The sequence below is a fragment of the Eucalyptus grandis genome, chromosome 10 (genome assembly GCF_016545825.1).
Source record: "Eucalyptus grandis isolate ANBG69807.140 chromosome 10, ASM1654582v1, whole genome shotgun sequence".
NCBI classification, from domain to species: Eukaryota; Viridiplantae; Streptophyta; class Magnoliopsida; order Myrtales; family Myrtaceae; genus Eucalyptus; species Eucalyptus grandis.
The window spans coordinates 17,618,776-17,635,444 of record NC_052621.1 but is presented as its reverse complement, the minus strand read 5'-3'; the positions used below and the strand labels follow the sequence as shown (position 1 = coordinate 17,635,444).

The following is a 16,669-nucleotide window of genomic DNA, read 5'->3' as shown; positions in this document are numbered from 1 at the left end:
TCGTAAAGTTGTATGGGTATGTGCAGATTATATGTGAATCAAACGAGCATTATCGAAACTAGCTCAAATGTGGATGATTAGCTAGAATGGCTAAAAGCTATCAAAAAGGCCATCCAAACACCTTTATGAGCTGATTAATAGGGAACTAACTGGTGAAAGGCTTGTACGCACAAGGCAAAGCCATTGAAGGCAAAGCAATCGATCGATTATTCAAAACGAAAGCTCCCTTGAAAAGGAAACAAGTTAAATATAGTCTTGTCTCTTGGCAAATACGGGAGGGGCAAATGTCACATCATGCAATCAATCAAATGTATCATTCATTGGTCCCCGCCCCCAGGGATTTAATTTGGTCCCTGCCCTTAGGGGGTTGGTGCAAGTAGGGGTGGGGGCTTGCCTCATCAGGAGTGTGAGTAGTCTGTTGACAAGGAACCTCTTGTAGCACAAGTTCTCCAAAAGCTCTATTCAACACACTCTTCAACTCCACATACGTTGCATGGTTGACAGCTTCCTCGTTATTGGAGTTTAATTTGGTTTACACAAATATCATACTAATCATTAATGAAATGTTAATTCTCATATGTAAATGGGCTTACCGAGCAATGGTCTAGACTAAGCGAGAGAGAGAATTTGAAGTAGGCCAATTTTGTCTTGCTCATGAGCTATGTGTCCCTTGCAATTTTGTCAAAATGCAAAATAGAAAAGGAAAAAATCACCTATGGTGGCGGCGTAGTGGGTGAGCGCAGGTTCCTTTCAGGAAAGGTCCTGAGTTCGAATCGCTACGTCATCTGCCTTGCGAAAAAGGAACTCACGACTTGCGCGAGGTAACAAGGGTGGTGGTGATTTTACTGTTCCTCCAAGGTTTACTCCGCCGCAAGCAACGCACGGAGGTTCCTTGGCTACCAAAAAAAAAAAGAAAACATCTGGGTCTGTGGGTCCACTCTTTAAATAACCTGAACCCCTCTCTCTCTCTCTTGTTTCTCCCTCTGTGGGCCCACTCTTTAAATAACCTGAACCCCCTCTCTCTCTTGTTTCTCCCTCTTCACCGTATTCACCTATTCTCTGTCCTTTGTTTTTCTTTTTCTTTTTTTCTTTATGGCCTCCGAAGGCAAAAAGAAAAGGAAGAAAGCAATAATGAATAAGAGAGAGAAATGAAGGAGAGAGAGAGACAGTGTGTCTAATGAAAGCAATAATGAATAAGAGAGAGAAATGAAGGAGAGAGAGACAGCATGTCTAATAATACAAGAGTGATAGCGAATGAGAGAGAATGGGGTCAGTGAGAGTTTTAAACATTTATGATTTGCGCAAGATAAATAGATCAATATTTTGCTGAGTTAGCTACAACTTGAGTGCCTAATATTTTTTCGAGTAACTAAGGTTGACAGTATTGGAGATCATATTATAGGGTGTGGGAGTCAAAATCTACACTTAAAACTAAATCGTTCCCACCCTAATCATTTACTCAAAAAATGAGGATTCGAATCCCTCACCTTTCATTTTCTATGTGGGAATGGTGTATTGAAAGTGCCAAAACCTGTTATAAAAGTACAATTAAACCATAAAACTTTTAAAAAAATATAATCAAATATTAAAACTTATCAAATTGATGTAATCTATCTTTTGGGTGAACACTATCAATTTGCCTAATAGAAAATATTAACATGATATTTTTTATTATTTTTTTTTCCAAATCTTAGATTAAAAAACTAAAAAAGGCTAAAATATTATTTTAAAAAAAAAACCAAAACTGGAGAAAAAAAGAAGAAGAAGAAGAAGAAGAAGAAGAATTGCAGACCTTGTTAGTGGGGCATTGCTACCACCACCCATCGCCGAAGGGGCTAGTCGGTCTTAAGCAAGGGTGGCTGGCCCTTCCCAACCTTGGGCGAGGCCTTGTTGGCTCAAGCAAGAGGCAACAACCCTCATTAGGCTTGGGTGAGCCTCACCTAAATATGGGCAATGCCAACCCTCGCTATGGGCTGAAGAGGATCAACTACCCTTGCCTAGGGCCGACGACCTCCATTGGCCCCTCCAATGATAGTCGGCGGCGGTAGAAGCACTTGGAGAGGCCTTGCCATTCCCCTTTTTTTCTTTCTTTTTTTAAAATAATTTTCTATATTCTATTATTCCTCCTTATACTTAATCTGGTCTTTTTAACTAAATTTAATTTGGGAGGCAAAATGCTTAGTCTGGTCTTTTTGTCTAATACTAAGCATGGAGAAATTTAATAAAAGAGTTTAGCTCAAGATGTCCAGCTCTAATATTAATTAAATAGTGTATAAGTCTTAGACCTCTCTCACCCAAAAAGTTAGCTCAAAAGATGAGAGTTTCCTTTACATCTATAAACCAACCACTAGCTTATTCCATAACCAATATGGGACAATAGGAGGCATAACAACTCATAACTCTCTCGTGTGACTTTTTTCTTATCCAAACTTGTTGGCAAACCTGGACTCTAATACCGGGGTGAGAATTGGTGAGATTACTGTTAACTATTCTAAAAGTTTAAATTTTTAATTGAATGTGTAGTTTAATATTTAATTATTCCAACAATTTAATTGTAAATTTTATTAATTACCACAATTTATATTCTAACTTTTTCGTTTTTATTTTTTATTTTTCTCTAGTCCAATTTTTAATTTACTGCCCATTCCAAGTTAATATTGAAAGCTGTCAAGAAAACTAACACTTCTTCCATCAAGCCTCAGTAATATTCATTCGAAATCCATCCTTCTGTAGAATTAAGCACAACGTTTATTTCCTCAGATAATAACAATCTTCCAATTAAATTCTGATCATTTTTTTTCATTTTGAGTTAACTAATTTTTCTCAGGCATTCGTCAAGAATACCATGATATAAAAGGTTTATAATTTTTAGAAAACTGATCGCGCACTTCATTGATATTGTTAATACACTGAAAACTATAGTATCTCTAACTAATCATTTGAAAAATATTCTAGGAGCACTCATTACAAATGCCATATCCCCTCTTAAGCCTAGAGAGTAGCATGTAAATTAGGAACGGCATGTTTAGTAACTATCTGCTCTTTCAATGCCATGGCTGTTCTTGCCTTCCCCATTCTTAGTTATTTGAAGACAGAGTCCTCCTCCTCTTCAGTAATTTGCCATTCCTTGACTCTCCTTTCACCTCAATCTCTTCATTCAAGACATCCATGAACTCTTTGGAACTTGTTTCCGGCTCAGACGGGCTTCTCCAGTAACCCTCCCGAGAGCTACCGTTGCTGCTCGAGCTCTCTTCTTCAATTGGCCCCTTCCCCTTGGCATCCGAAACCTGATCATCCCTAGAACTCCCGGCCTCGGCTTCTCTTGCACCGCTGCTTCCTGTAGAAGAAGAAGAAGAAGATGACGGTGCTGAGGAGGTGTCACTCAGGGTGGAGAGTATTGTGACACTCTCTTTCTTTGCATCTTGAAAGGAATAGCTCCTTCCCTTGGCTTTGTGCGAGGGAAGGAGCGATTTCAAGCTTGAACGTGCTGCGCGGTCCCTGCCTAAACTGTAGGTTGTCGACAGCTTCCTCTCAATGCTATCTTTTTTTCTTTCTAGATTGCCAAGTTCTTCAAGCAGTTCACTGGACAGTGTTTCCTTGTCTGCTTTCTGCTTGAGCTCCGAGACTGTCCTATTGAAGGCTCTCTTCTTGAGTTGGAGAGTACGCTGAAAATGGCAGAGTGGTTAACGAAAAAGCATAAGACTGCAGCAGCAATTGAAAGAGATAATGGGGCTCGGTCCTCACCCTCTTCTTCAGGAAACTCCCAAGATCTCCGCCCTGAAGCTTTTTCTTCCTCCAAAACACACAGCAGAACCTGACGAGACTGGCTAGGACAAGCAAAACGGCAGATTCGAAGAAAAGGAACAAGAGTATCCTCCTGTCATCACCTGAAATCATAGAAGCAAAGCAATGAACAATGATACCGCCAAATTGTGCGCAATTCATCTTTACTAGGCACTCTCACTGCACCTTTATTGACGCTGTGACGCTTTGACCAAGCTCTGAAGCAGCTCGACGCAAGTTTCTGCCCTGCATCAAAAGAAGACTTATGTGGAATTTGTACATCGAAGCAAAGGGAAGCTAAGGGAGGAGCTGCTGAGTTCGGTGCAAATCATTACTTTTACCTTGGCAGGCCAGAGGATTGCCAGTTTCTGCTTCCATGTCAAAAGAGCAAAAAACATAGTCAATATACAGCAGCTCACAAATAACAGCATAAAAACTGTAATGGACATATTACTATGACAAATGACGAGCACTCATTAAATGAAACGTAGCCAATCTATTTCTAATGCTTAATCTCTATGCACAAATGGTGCATGCATAACAAGAAAAAATAAATAGTTAAAATCTGTCAAATGTATAGAATGCATACTTGAAGCAGCTACAAAAGCAAGAAGAATCTCCTCATCCAAAAGAAAATGATTGAGATCGCTTCCAGCAAGTGAGGAGGTGAACTGATCTGAAACAGACAAAAACGTACAGACCCTAAAAACATTGAGGAGAACATTCCATCGAACAACAAATAGAAACAGTATCGGAATCCATGAAGTCGCAAAAGACTCGCCCATACCTGAATATTTTTGTGACCAATACATGGATCCTGTTGCAGGAACCAACAAGGAAAAGATCGCGCTTTTAGGTCTCATTGCTGAGATGATGGTATATTCACCAACTACGTGGTCGGTCTTTCCCTCCAGCTGTGTCTGAGAGACGTAAATCGCATAACCAGAGCAGTCAAGGACGGGACTGAGTTGGATGACCAAGTCTAATTTGGCTGCTCTTGGGAATTTCCTGAGATCCCCAGTTGGTGAAATTGAGTATACACACCCATCCAGAGAGCCGATAGAAATCCAACCTTTGTCATCAATGAATTGCAACCATCAGTCACCGCATGGAAGCACAGTCAGTTGTGAATGTATCTGCTCAATTTGAGAGTGAGGCTTAAGGGACTGTGATGAATGAATCTAGCGAATTAGGAGCAAATAAGACAGCAAGACAAATGAAAATTGGGGACTTTGGTGAATAATATTCACAATAGGAATACAAACTGTGGAAAGAAAGGGTGCTTAGTAGAGAGAAATCAGGAGCCTTGGCATACTAGAGAATTTCAAATTACAAGTAATTGCTAATGCACATAAATGCTCAACAATTTCCATAAACTGTAGTCATCAAATGGCAATAGTGACAACAATTCATACGTTTCATTGCTGATGAGCAATTGATTTACAATGCTATGAATATTACCATTTAAATCAACGACCAGTCCACGATTGGATAAGCTTAGTGGCCCGACGGTTCTCTGCCAAAGGACATTTCCTGTGGAAACATCGAGTGCCAGCACAAGCGCCCTGACTGGCACAGTGACATAAAGCTGGCCGTTGTTCCCAGCAGTGATGGTAAAGACTTTGTCAAGTGAACTCAAATCCTGAATCCACTTAAAATGAGGAGTGCGAGTTGACAGAGAGTATATTTCCCCTTCCGAATTTGCTATCTGCAGTGGTTGTTGGTACTTAAGTAATAAGCTCAAAACTGCGAGCAAGTAGACCTTGCTGCTAGGAGTTCACATAAATAAAAATGAAAATAACTAAACAAAATATGAGATTACAAGCTTTAACTAGGGGATTTTATCCAAGCAGATCTGCCTGCTAAGTTTTTTCAGACCTTGAGACTGAGCTAATGTACATGTTTTCACAATTAATACCTTCAATTAATATCATCTGACTAGAAAAAATAATTGAGTGATTAGAGAAGTTTACGTGGATGTTAGCCTCGCAGTGGTCGATAACGGGGACAGAAGTGAAGGAACAGTTGGTAGGATTTCTCCTGCAACCTAGTCGGTAGCCGAACTGATCAAGCACAGGCCCAACACTCCACAGCAGTTCACCGCTCGTCGTGTATGCGAAGAGCCCTCGATGTAGCAAATTTATGTACACGCGTGAACTCAACGTGCTCACTGAGATCCCGATTATTTTGGCGGCCACTTGGCCTGGTGCTGGACCGAAAAGCACCTCCACTGCAGCGCCGGAATCTTTAACAGCTGAAAAATCAATTCTCAGTACTCTGTCCTCCGCAACCAGGTACATCTGCCAATAGTATCCTACACGTATTATAAACCATTGAAGATTATGGTTAAATGCGACATGACCACAACCTCAGGCAGCCTCGTACTGGGAGTCTCTCCTTTGTCTCATCAGTTGAGCTAAAATAACCTAAATGGTTTGAGACCAACTCCTCTATCATATCACAGGAAATATCTGACATTGATCCAATAAATATGTCTGAATCAAAACCATGGTCTGTGAATGAAGAACCTCACGTTGGCCTACTCAATACACATGCAAGAACATGGATCGACTCGACCAGTCAGTAACTCACCCTTCCTCTCTCCCCAAGAGCTGGAGCCACTGTAGCGTCACATGTGAAATTCAAATGTATCGACCAGGCGATTGTGCCGTTGCTTTCGAACGCGAACAGGTTTTTCTCCGAACAAGTAAATACCCTCCCGTCATCACCAATTGAGGGTTTCGAAAGCCTATAAGTAGTTCTCGTCACGCGCTCTTCGGCTGAACGAGCAGCACCCCAGATTAGTTGGCAGCCCAAAATTCCTTATGTATCAAAGCGAAGAGGGAAAAGAGGAAAAAAAGGGAAAGAATCGAGTTCTCCGCATATGGGAAATGGGAAATAGAGGGAAGGACAAGAGCGTGACGTACCTGCAGAAGAGCGTCGGATGGAGGTCGATGGATGGAGGAGGAGGAGGAGGAGGAGAAGAAAATGGAGAGTTGGCATGATCACACAGACGCTCTCAAGGAGAGATCTGGTTTGAGAGAGAGAGGTTTACTTTTGCGTTGGAAGCTTTTGAGTAGGAAGAGGGATGGGGAGGGATTGAATTGAAATGACGGTTATTTAACCGCCCCTCTTCATTGGCGGGAACGGGGAGCATGGCCGCTCTCGCTTTTTCAATCCTTTTTCCATGCCCATATCCTATCCCAATTTTCAGTTTTTAACTCCATCCGAACTCCATTTTAAAGTAGGAAAATACTTTTATATACTGAAAATTTAAGAAATTATTTTTAATCATTTTATATAGTTGCGTGGCATTATTTTCGTCACTCACTTTAAAGTTATTTGTCAAACACACAACGTTAAAACCCCATAGTTTTTTTCTTTCTTGCTTTGAGTTTTCAGTGATTAGAAAAACGCAAGATATACAAACAAAAGTAAATAAAATAATTAATGAAATCAGTAAATTTTTTTTTGGTCGAAAATAAAATCAGTAAATTGAACTTGTAAATATGTAGTATTTTCTTCCATGATGTTTAAGTGGTTACTCATTCAATTAAATAAATAAATAAAAAGAATTACTGCACAAAACAAAATATCAAAGTTAAGAAAAGAGTGAGAAATAGATGTGTTATGTGAATCGTGAAAAAAAATTGTATTTTACATATGCGGTTTTTCAAAGTTTCCATGTGTAATTGGTAGTATGGATTCACTCAAAAAGAAAATAAAATAAAAAAATTGGTCACGCGGAACCTCATGTTTGAGAGTGTGCACATCTAAAAATCGTTGCAAGTTATTCTTTCAAATCTAACAAATGGGGTACAAACCAATCTGGGTTAAGTCCCCCATATGGGCACCTAAGTAGCTCCGACACGAACACGCAACACGTAACATAACACGACATGACACATTGACACGTTGTTTCTTAAAAAATAAAGAATTCCGATACGTTGGGACATGTTGTATATTAAATATATATTTTTATATATACATAATAAATTATCATTTTTATGATTATTTCAATCAAATTAATTTTATTCAAATTCACAAATAAATAAATAATTAAAGAAGGCTAGAATGAATTTACACTAAAAACATTAGTCCATCATTTATTAATATCATTCATTGTTTCAATTTGACAAATTCAACTCTATTCCAATAATTCATAAAACTTGGAGAAAACAAGCAATCAACATTCCGGACTTGCATGTTAGATATGTCGGAAGAGGAAAAAAAAAGAAGAAGAAAATTTAAAAAGTGAATTGTGTATCACAGAAAGTGAGAGTTAGAATAAAAGAGAAAACTAGATTTTTTTCTTTCTCAATTTATTATTTTTATTATTGTGTTTTATTTTTCACATATATACATTTTGACATCTTATTTATTGAAATTTTTTAAAATTGACATCGATATCGAAAGCACGTGTCAGAAATTCATATGTTGGAACTCCGACTTGAGTGTCGAAAAAATTGATCAGGTGTCAGATTTTTTGACACGCATTCGAGAGTGTCTAAGAGTGTCCGACACGACACGGAAGCTCTTGGAGAGTGTCGATACTTCAAAGATGGGTACTTGGCAGGCCTAAATTGAATAGGTCCAAAGATCTTGTAAGATATTCCATGAGCTTTTAGATAATTGATTGTGGCTTGGATTATCAAAAAAGAAATATAATAGAACCAACTGCGCAGTACAATTTTCATAAAGAGTTCCTTACGATACATCTTAAACTATGTCTTCAACTAATTGTACTTGTACGTCAAAATCTCTCATCTTTACAGACACCCTGATTCACCGTTTATCACCGGGTCGGGTACCCACCTTAAAGGGGACGATTAGAGCAATGTTGCCGCACAAGAGGTGGAGACCGGGGCAAGAAAATAAACGTAAGCGCTCACGATTTTTATATAGGCATACATTGCTATATACATGCACATAATTTGTACTTATCGAACGTGGTTAACTATGTTGAAATTCCAGCAACTGCCAACTAACATAAGCTTGATCCACAGAGCATGTCGACAACAAGGTTCCAATTCCAAAAATCTGCCTTCCGCTTTATCAACAAATTTAGATTCATTTTGTTCGAGCATGGAAACCAGATTGTCTGATCCGGATAGATTGTTCTTCTATTGTGAATCCGGTATACGTAGCCTCTACTGCTCATTTATGCTCACTTTGCCAGTTTTCTACTGCCAGTTTACCGTCACCAATAAGGACCAAAGGAACAAAAAAGAAAAAAAGAACTAGGAGAAACAGTATGAATAATTGACTTGTATTGAATAAATGAGAAGGAAAAGGCTCAGAATTACAGATGAAGATGTTAGATCATCCAGGTAAAGAATCCAGGGGCATCACTTGATTTTGAGGAGAAAGAATTGATACAATGCCTAGAAGGGACTTATCCTATGAGCCAACCACAACAATAACTCCGGAACAAGGCGTCTCCTCGGAGGTGCCATCGCATCTTGAGCCTGTGCTTCTGGGTCGTCCGCGTGTATGAAAGCAACTAGATGATCGAATAGCTCATCTTCGCCACCCCTCAAGGGATCCTACGAAGCATTGTCAAATAATTAAGATCAAAGGCTCTATAGACGACATTAAAAGTGTATCACATTACTCTAGACTAGTAAAAGAAACTGTACTATTGATGAAAAATTATTTCAAGGACAGCATTTTCAGGAAAAAAAGAGTAATGTTACATTTGTGAGATTCTCCAAACGTTTGCTAGGAACAGAGAAATAGTAACAGATTTGATTGGTAAGTTGAACTAAAACAACAAAATTACAGGGACAGCAACTGGGTCCATGAAGATTTGAGGAAACAGATCTTTGAAAGATTTTGAAGGAGAGGGGGGCGGGGAGGGGGGAGTCGGGAGGTAAAACAGAAAAGTTCTGCAAATAAAATGACTCAAAAGAGACGGAGAGCAGAAATAATCCAACATACAAAAAGAAGATCCAGAGAAAGAGAGGGACAGCAGAGATAAATTCAACAGAGAAAATTCATAGAGGGAGGATCCCATACATCTGATTTAACTCCCAATGACAAGATGACGAGAGCATCTCTTTGGAAAAATAAATTTCCCTTTCAAGAAAGCAGAACTAATTTACTCAACCTTGGCTTGTGGTTTCGTCATCTAGGAAAAAGTTTTTTGTTGACCATATTTTACCATCGTCCAGACAACCTAAACTCAGGTAATGGTCTACTGGAAAATTGTCTATCTTCAAACACAGCCTAATTACTTACATTGAAGTATCAAAGGCATTTATTCAAATCTAATCAGTCTGAAACAGCATTGAAGAGATTTAGACCTGCCTCTCTTTTTCCTCACTGTATGAAATGGACTAGCACTTTTACCACTTTAACGTTGTTGTTTAGTAGAAACAAGAGTAAAAGAAGGCATTCTTGACCTTGCTATGACCCTACAGGAATAATGAGTAAGAGAGGGTATATTCTAGTTATATGTTCTTCCATCCCTGGTTGGAGGAAGATAATAGAGAAGATGGCCTCCATAAAATTGAAGACAACCCACAACTAGATAATAGAGCTGTTAAAAGGACATTTAAAGCCTTACTTGGAGAAACAAATCTGTGTGTGTTTTCCCATCAAACAGCACTACTTCTGCTTTAGCACCTAAACTTTGGAGGGCGGCGGCGAAATTTTTGCTGCAAACACCAATAAGGTTGCATTTAGACTGAGAATCAGTAAAAAAGGACTAACTTTTCAGTATTGAGCTTTTGACAGTTTGATCATAATTCGGGCATCATCTGCCAAGGACAGAAAAAGTCCATATTTTGGCTAGGACAACTACAGTCATGGGTACCTTACCTTAACACCATATTATAAATAATCTTTGTTATTTTTTATTTTGTCTACAACCATTGGCACTGCTAAGTAGTTTCATGTGTAACGAAGCACTTGCAGTCAAGGACTGGGCACATTATGTTTTATTTTTATGTAACACACAAGGTAGGTATGCCCTGACCATGTCATTGATGTCATTGATGTTTCCCATTAAGAGATGCTGCCCATGTGAAGACTTCACATCTTTCTTTTTTATTCAATGGAGTGGAGTGGTGGAGGTGATTGAGAGTGAAGCTGTAAAATCTACTCTTTAAAGAACAGGAGTTCTTATGAAGGTAGGGCATAACCACCAATTCTACTTTCTTGTCCATGGGTTATTCCTTGGCACTGGTGCCTCTTAAATAAAACTTTCAGCAGTCAAGAATGAAATTGTGTTCTGTGATATAAACAACAGAAAGCAGGACCCGTTTAATTTCCAGTTTGCTTCTACCTGGACTGGTTTTCCTAATTTTGCTTGTAAATCTATGTCTAGACAAAGCAATCCCCTCCTAGATTCAATTCTTCCATGACATATAGAATAATGATCGCTATTCTCCTTAGTGAGAGAAAAGAATAGAACGTGAGGAAAAATGTGGACCAGCCATCACATGAGTTCCTGTCTCGGCTTCAGAAATATTAATTAACTTAGAAATTTCTCTCACAGATTGAAATAAATAATTTAAGGAAGAACTAACGTTTAAAATGTTAAGTGCAGAATCAAGCATATGGTATCAGATAGATCTATAAGCATAATAACTGCGGAGGACACATCTAACAACTAGTTGATGATAAATAGAATTCAAACCTCGCATCTGATGGTATGGAGTAATCACCAGTTCCATGGAAAAGAAGAATCGGAGGCAGCAGAGAAGCAGCATTTCTAATGCTTGGGTCCTGCACCCTAACCTCGGGCGAAAATCGTTTAAATGATTTCTCACCCTCCATTATGCTGTGGTACAATTGAAGAAAGAGATGATAATGAGAAACCAAAAGCTAGAGTGAGTAAGAACTATGAAGTATTTAACAGTGGGCAGTACCAAATACCTCAGGAAAATGGAACGATATAGGCCTCGATTGTGAAAGTGATCAACTAAACTGAACAAATTGTACCTGCAAGACAAAATTTTAAAAAACTATCAAATTTTGACCACTCTCCCACTCTATCATCCATAAACTATAATTGATTTCACTTTAACTGCCATAATCCTTCACAAAGTTCATAACACCGACTTAAAGATCCTGACCAAACATCCATTTGTATTTTCCGAAACACAACTAATAGTTGGATCATTGTTTTTTAATGCCTGGACTGAGAAGATATGGACACAGAAGAAGCTGACTATGCTTTCCAGAATTTAGAATTTCAGAAAGATGGAGCATAATCATTAGATATCAGTGGACTTTACTACTTCTTTCTCCTACATTTCATACTCAGGTTCCACCATCAGTAACAGCCATTTCTAGCAAGATCAAAACAAAACAAGTGGACCACTGCAATGAACCAAAGTTGACATTTTCATTATTCTTGTTAATCTTGTTACTGCACTGGGGATGCATAATATGATAACATCAAAAATTACAGGAATCCTGTCATATGAAATAAAAAATTACTTTAAGGTTCTTAGCAGAAAAGGAGACATACCCTCCAGATAAACCAAAATATGCTTTTATCTGGGACAAACTCCAGGAAATGCTCTCTCCTCTGGATTCTTTGATTGCCTGGTCCACGAGAGCACAGGCGGCAACATGTGCACCAGCCGACTGTCCCATTAGGTAAATCCTGATCAGAGGAAGAACACGATGTTTGGGCATTAACCGTTAATGGAAGTTATCTTCCATCAGTTGTATCACTTGCCAAAGGCAAACAACTTTCATAAAAGCAATTGAAATAAAAATTAAACCTTTAATACTTTTAAAAAAGAATTTACCATGACACATGATTATTGAGACGTTTTGAACATGCGATGAGTATGAGTACGTGTCGAAGAAAATTAAATTTTACCTATCAGGATCACCTCCATATTCCGCTATAATATTACAAACAAATGAGATTCCCTCTGATGCATCATCGACCATATCACTTATAGTCCCCTGGGGAAAATTTCTGCAGGCACACATGCACAATAATGACGTGGTGAAATGTGAAGTTTATTAAACCCAGTCAAGATATTAAGCCAAAATAGCATGAATAAAGAAACTCTAGATGTATCACCTGTAATCTATGCAAGCCACAATAATATCCCTTTCCGCCAGTTGTTTACCCAGAAGAGCACCCCATGCTTTATATCTATCTCAGAAAAGGCATAGTGTCAGATGACAACATTTATATATGCAGAATTTGCAATAGCCGTAAAGTTTGCTCTCTGTTACAAAGTATGATATTTCAACTCAAACAAATGATCAAGATCACCAACAAGAAATGTATGTTGTGCCCAATATCTAAGCCCATATTTCCCTTGAACTTTCTAAACATTGTCTTATTCACTCCATAATTTTTTTGGGTAAGTTATCCTGACACAGAAGTCTAGGATCTTCTATCTAGGGGCAACTACCCCTAAAACACCAAGCAATATGAAAAATGCAAAATCAAAATGCATCAAAAAAGGGGCTGATCCAATTACCCAATGATCCATGCTCCACCCGTTACAAATGCCACCACAGGCTTTGGCCCATCCATATTCTTTGGCAGATGTAGATCCAACCTGTGAAATAGCAACCGGGAGGAATTTGTAAGACGTAATCCGACGTGTAAAGAATGGAATGGCAAAAACAGCACTATATGTAATTATCCTGGAGGCAAAATCAGATACCTGTTTCTTGGTTGGTCTCCATAGACAATGCTACGCCGGACTTGACTTGAGAAATAATAATAGTATGCCACTGCCAAATATCACAAGGCAATTATGTCCACCTTGTCTGAGCACAATTGACTGTAGCTCACTAATGAAGTACAAGCACAGAATCTCAAACCACAAAAAGGTTATTGTGATTTCTCTTCTCAGCCATTTTCCACTCTAGTAATTGTGGTAATAGAAAACTAGTGAAGTATATATAGCTGTGAGGATCTCTAAGCTTTCTAAGAATTTAGTTATGAGACAATCAATGAGGGCTAAGCTTGATAACCAAGAAGCAGGAAAGAATACAGCACTATTTCACAAAATTTTCCCAAAATGGAGAAAGTGACTAGGTCAAGGAGCAGAAATCAAACTCTCCACTTTGCATGACAACAAATCAAACTTCTGGAGGAACAATGAGAAACCAAGAAGGTGCAGGAATAGAAACCTTAAGGATATGGAGAACACACCTTGAAGAAAACCGGGCATAAGTAGCATTGCATAAAGCCCAAGGGCAAGTAACTTTGTAATCCACCGATAGCCTACCCTGGACAACATAGATGAAGACAAGCACTTTATGAGAAAAAGCATACAATTAGAACAAACAAAGCCATTTCCAACTAGGTGAAGTCAGCACTTAAAGCTAAATTGCAATATCAAAGCATAATGAATCTTCAAATACTAGAGAAGAAGGGGAAAGGAGCTTTTTTTCCTCCCTTGACATTTGGTGCAAAGTAACTTTGTACCATCATCATTCCATGTGTACATATATATGTATGTTGCCAGTGAAATCACTTGAAAAAGAGAGTTTATCAATATTTCTCGCATGTATTTTTTTTTTTTTTTTTGTTCACTATATTGCGTATACTAAGAATATGCTCCTAGAAAAAAAAAAGAAAAAAAAAAAGGAGGCTAGCATCGCAGTTAAATTATCTTAAAAACTTCATTTCATAGGCGAAGAAGCTACAGAATGATCACAACAATTGCAGGATGTAAATACATGCTTCTACATGTTACTCTAACCAGATAATCACTTGATTTGAACAGTTGAGACTCTTCGTCAGAGACATCATCTTTGTCTCGGTGCGTCCTAATGGTAATAACAATTGATCTGCATAGACCATGGCAACCTCATGGCCTATCATTAAGTTAGCCAATAGCACGAGCACATGAATATAATTTGTGCATAGTTGTCATGGACCTATATTCACCTAAATTATAATTGACAAAACAACACTGAGAAACCCAATTAATAATGCCACCCTAACAGTTCCTAAAAAGCCTAGTTAGTATTCTTCCAGAGCATTTTCCATTTCCAAACTAGATAGGTCGTAATCAGCCAGAACCTCTTCGTTTACATCAGTTTAAATGTTAGTAGACTTGTAGAGAGAACCACTACCCTGCATCCAGTCTTCCCAGAATTTCCGAAAAACAGAGGCAAAATTGAGCTTTGGAGACTCTCTTCCTCATTCCACTAAACTTCAACTTCAGCTAATTTGGAGGTTCAATTTGGATTTGCATGTCCGAGTCGATACCCCAGACAATAATCCATTCCTAAAGAACAACGCAGCCAAGAGCGATGCACCACACTCAAGAAACGAAACCACGTAGCCGGATCTCCTGTAGAAGCACAGAGGGAGGGATCGTACCCGAGGTACCGCAGGAGCGTGAAGGTGAGCCGCGTGATCAAGTACGTCTCCGCCGCGGCGTGCCCAATATCCCGGCCCAAGGACTGCTCCCTGCCGAACCGACGACTACCGGCCTTCACGGCGGCGCGCCGGCGAGCGCTGCCGGGGCTGCCGTAACCACCCGCGCCCCGGCCGGAGACCGAGGCTCCGGCGCCCAACGGGGTGGCCGGATCGTCGCCTCCCAAGGAGGAGGAGGAGGACGGCGGCGGCAGGGATGACGCGCGGGGCCGGTCGCTCTGGAACGCCAGCGACGAGGCCATGGGCTCGCGAGTCAACCGGCGTCGGCGGATTCGATCGGCGATCCGCGATCCCTCTCTCTCTCTCTGCGTCTCTCCTTTTCAAAATGCGTCTAGCGTCTGTCAGTGCTGCTGCTTCTGCCTTTTCTTCTTCGTCTTCGTCTTCGTCTTCGTCTTCTTCTTCTTCTTCTTTATTCCTCTTTCCGGTGCAGCGTTTCTGCGTAACGCGAATTCGCGTCGCGTGTCGAGCAGTGGTGAAAACGCGGTTGGCCTCCCTTTTAACGGTTATATATGCGGGAGGAGGCGATTGCTGGGTGAGGTCGATTCCAGACTCCAGAGCGTGTCGATTGTCGCCACGCGTCCCGCCCGACCTTTGTTACCGGCCGGATCCTTGTTGGGACCGCGGGGCCCACTGCAGAGAAGAAATTCGTCGATACTGTTTATATATATTTTTATATCATTTAACTCATACGGGACTTTTTTTTTTTTTGGTCGGTTGGTAATCTTACGGGACTTGATTTTCTAATTATAAGGTTGAGAAGGAAAAACGAAGTGTAAATTTAACCAAAGCATGACGAGAAAGTAACCCGGCAAAATTGACCATCAACTTTCTGTTAAGAAAGCACACTTGATAAATAAAATTTACTTAGTCCTCCTTACAAGGCAATAACCACTCATATTCTTTATCTATTATCAGAATATGAATTTTATTATCAACTTATGAACAAAAAAGTTAATTTTTCGATGAAGGATGATGCATAATCAATTATATTTTAAAATAACATTTAGAGGGTTACAGTTGGTGCCAATATCACATTTCCACTCTTGTTAATTTGATATTTCTGACTATTAGCTTTGTAGCAGCAGCCACATTTCTCACATAAAAAGAGAAAAGTGGAGAGTTCGAATGTTCACCATTCTAAGAAGTTAGGATGTGAACGATTCAATTTCATATATGAGTTTCGACTTTCACGTCCACAAAAATGTAAGATAAAAATTTAAGAGTGAGCATTAGAGTATAATTAGAGCAGGATTAATAAAAAAATTTGATTATTTTCTTCTTTGTAAAAAAAAAAAAATATTCGGTATTCCATGGAGGTTGAATGGACGGACGAGAGAGAGAGAGAGATGAGGGTGACATGTTGAGGAGAGGACGTAGAAAAACGTCCCTGGATTAGCCTTTGGACTCTGGAAGGGGGCCCCACAATGTGGAGTAGCGACTGACTGGCACTTTGCATCAACGAATTTCAATCGCCAGCCACAGCTTGTTTCCACCGCCGAGCGCTGCGAT

The 16,669-nt window shown here is 39.5% G+C and overlaps 2 protein-coding genes across 2 annotated transcripts; both read right to left on the bottom strand.

The window, feature by feature from the left end:
- Window positions 1-3,077: 3,077 nt before the first annotated feature.
- On the bottom strand, window positions 3,078-6,786 carry LOC104423659 (protein GAMETE EXPRESSED 3). The gene is made up of 10 exons (XM_039302854.1): window positions 6,711-6,786; window positions 6,376-6,563; window positions 5,757-6,083; window positions 5,245-5,491; window positions 4,571-4,855; window positions 4,373-4,459; window positions 4,125-4,151; window positions 3,970-4,029; window positions 3,745-3,887; window positions 3,078-3,665 (listed from the first exon to the last, which is right to left on the bottom strand). The coding sequence occupies exons 1-10, from the start codon at window positions 6,784-6,786 to the stop codon at window positions 3,078-3,080; spliced, it is 2,028 nt and encodes a 675-aa protein (XP_039158788.1).
- Window positions 6,787-9,031: 2,245 nt separating this feature from the next.
- LOC104422076 (probable isoprenylcysteine alpha-carbonyl methylesterase ICMEL2) lies at window positions 9,032-15,629 on the bottom strand. Its single transcript, XM_010034300.3, has 11 exons — window positions 15,104-15,629; window positions 13,925-14,001; window positions 13,431-13,500; window positions 13,242-13,322; window positions 12,833-12,907; window positions 12,623-12,724; window positions 12,263-12,400; window positions 11,665-11,730; window positions 11,426-11,569; window positions 10,352-10,442; window positions 9,032-9,329 (listed from the first exon to the last, which is right to left on the bottom strand). The coding sequence occupies exons 1-11, from the start codon at window positions 15,400-15,402 to the stop codon at window positions 9,168-9,170; spliced, it is 1,305 nt and encodes a 434-aa protein (XP_010032602.1). The 5' UTR covers window positions 15,403-15,629; the 3' UTR covers window positions 9,032-9,167.
- Between the last annotated feature and the right edge of the window lie 1,040 nt (window positions 15,630-16,669).

Coding starts and splice junctions, on each gene's coding strand:
- LOC104423659 (XM_039302854.1), bottom strand. CDS start 6,786: ATGCCAACTCTCCATTTTCTTCTCCTCCTCCTCCTCCTCCTCCATCCA. Junction 5,492..5,756: donor ACTGCGAGGCTAACATCCAC/GTAAACTTCTCT, acceptor CAACCACTGCAG/ATAGCAAATTCGGAAGGGGA. Junction 4,856..5,244: donor ACTGGTCGTTGATTTAAATG/GTAATATTCATA, acceptor TTGATGACAAAG/GTTGGATTTCTATCGGCTCT.
- LOC104422076 (XM_010034300.3), bottom strand. CDS start 15,402: ATGGCCTCGTCGCTGGCGTTCCAGAGCGACCGGCCCCGCGCGTCATCC. Junction 11,570..11,664: donor TATCGTTCCATTTTCCTGAG/GTATTTGGTACT, acceptor ATTGTACCACAG/CATAATGGAGGGTGAGAAAT. Junction 10,443..11,425: donor TCCATACCATCAGATGCGAG/GTTTGAATTCTA, acceptor TGGTGTTTGCAG/CAAAAATTTCGCCGCCGCCC.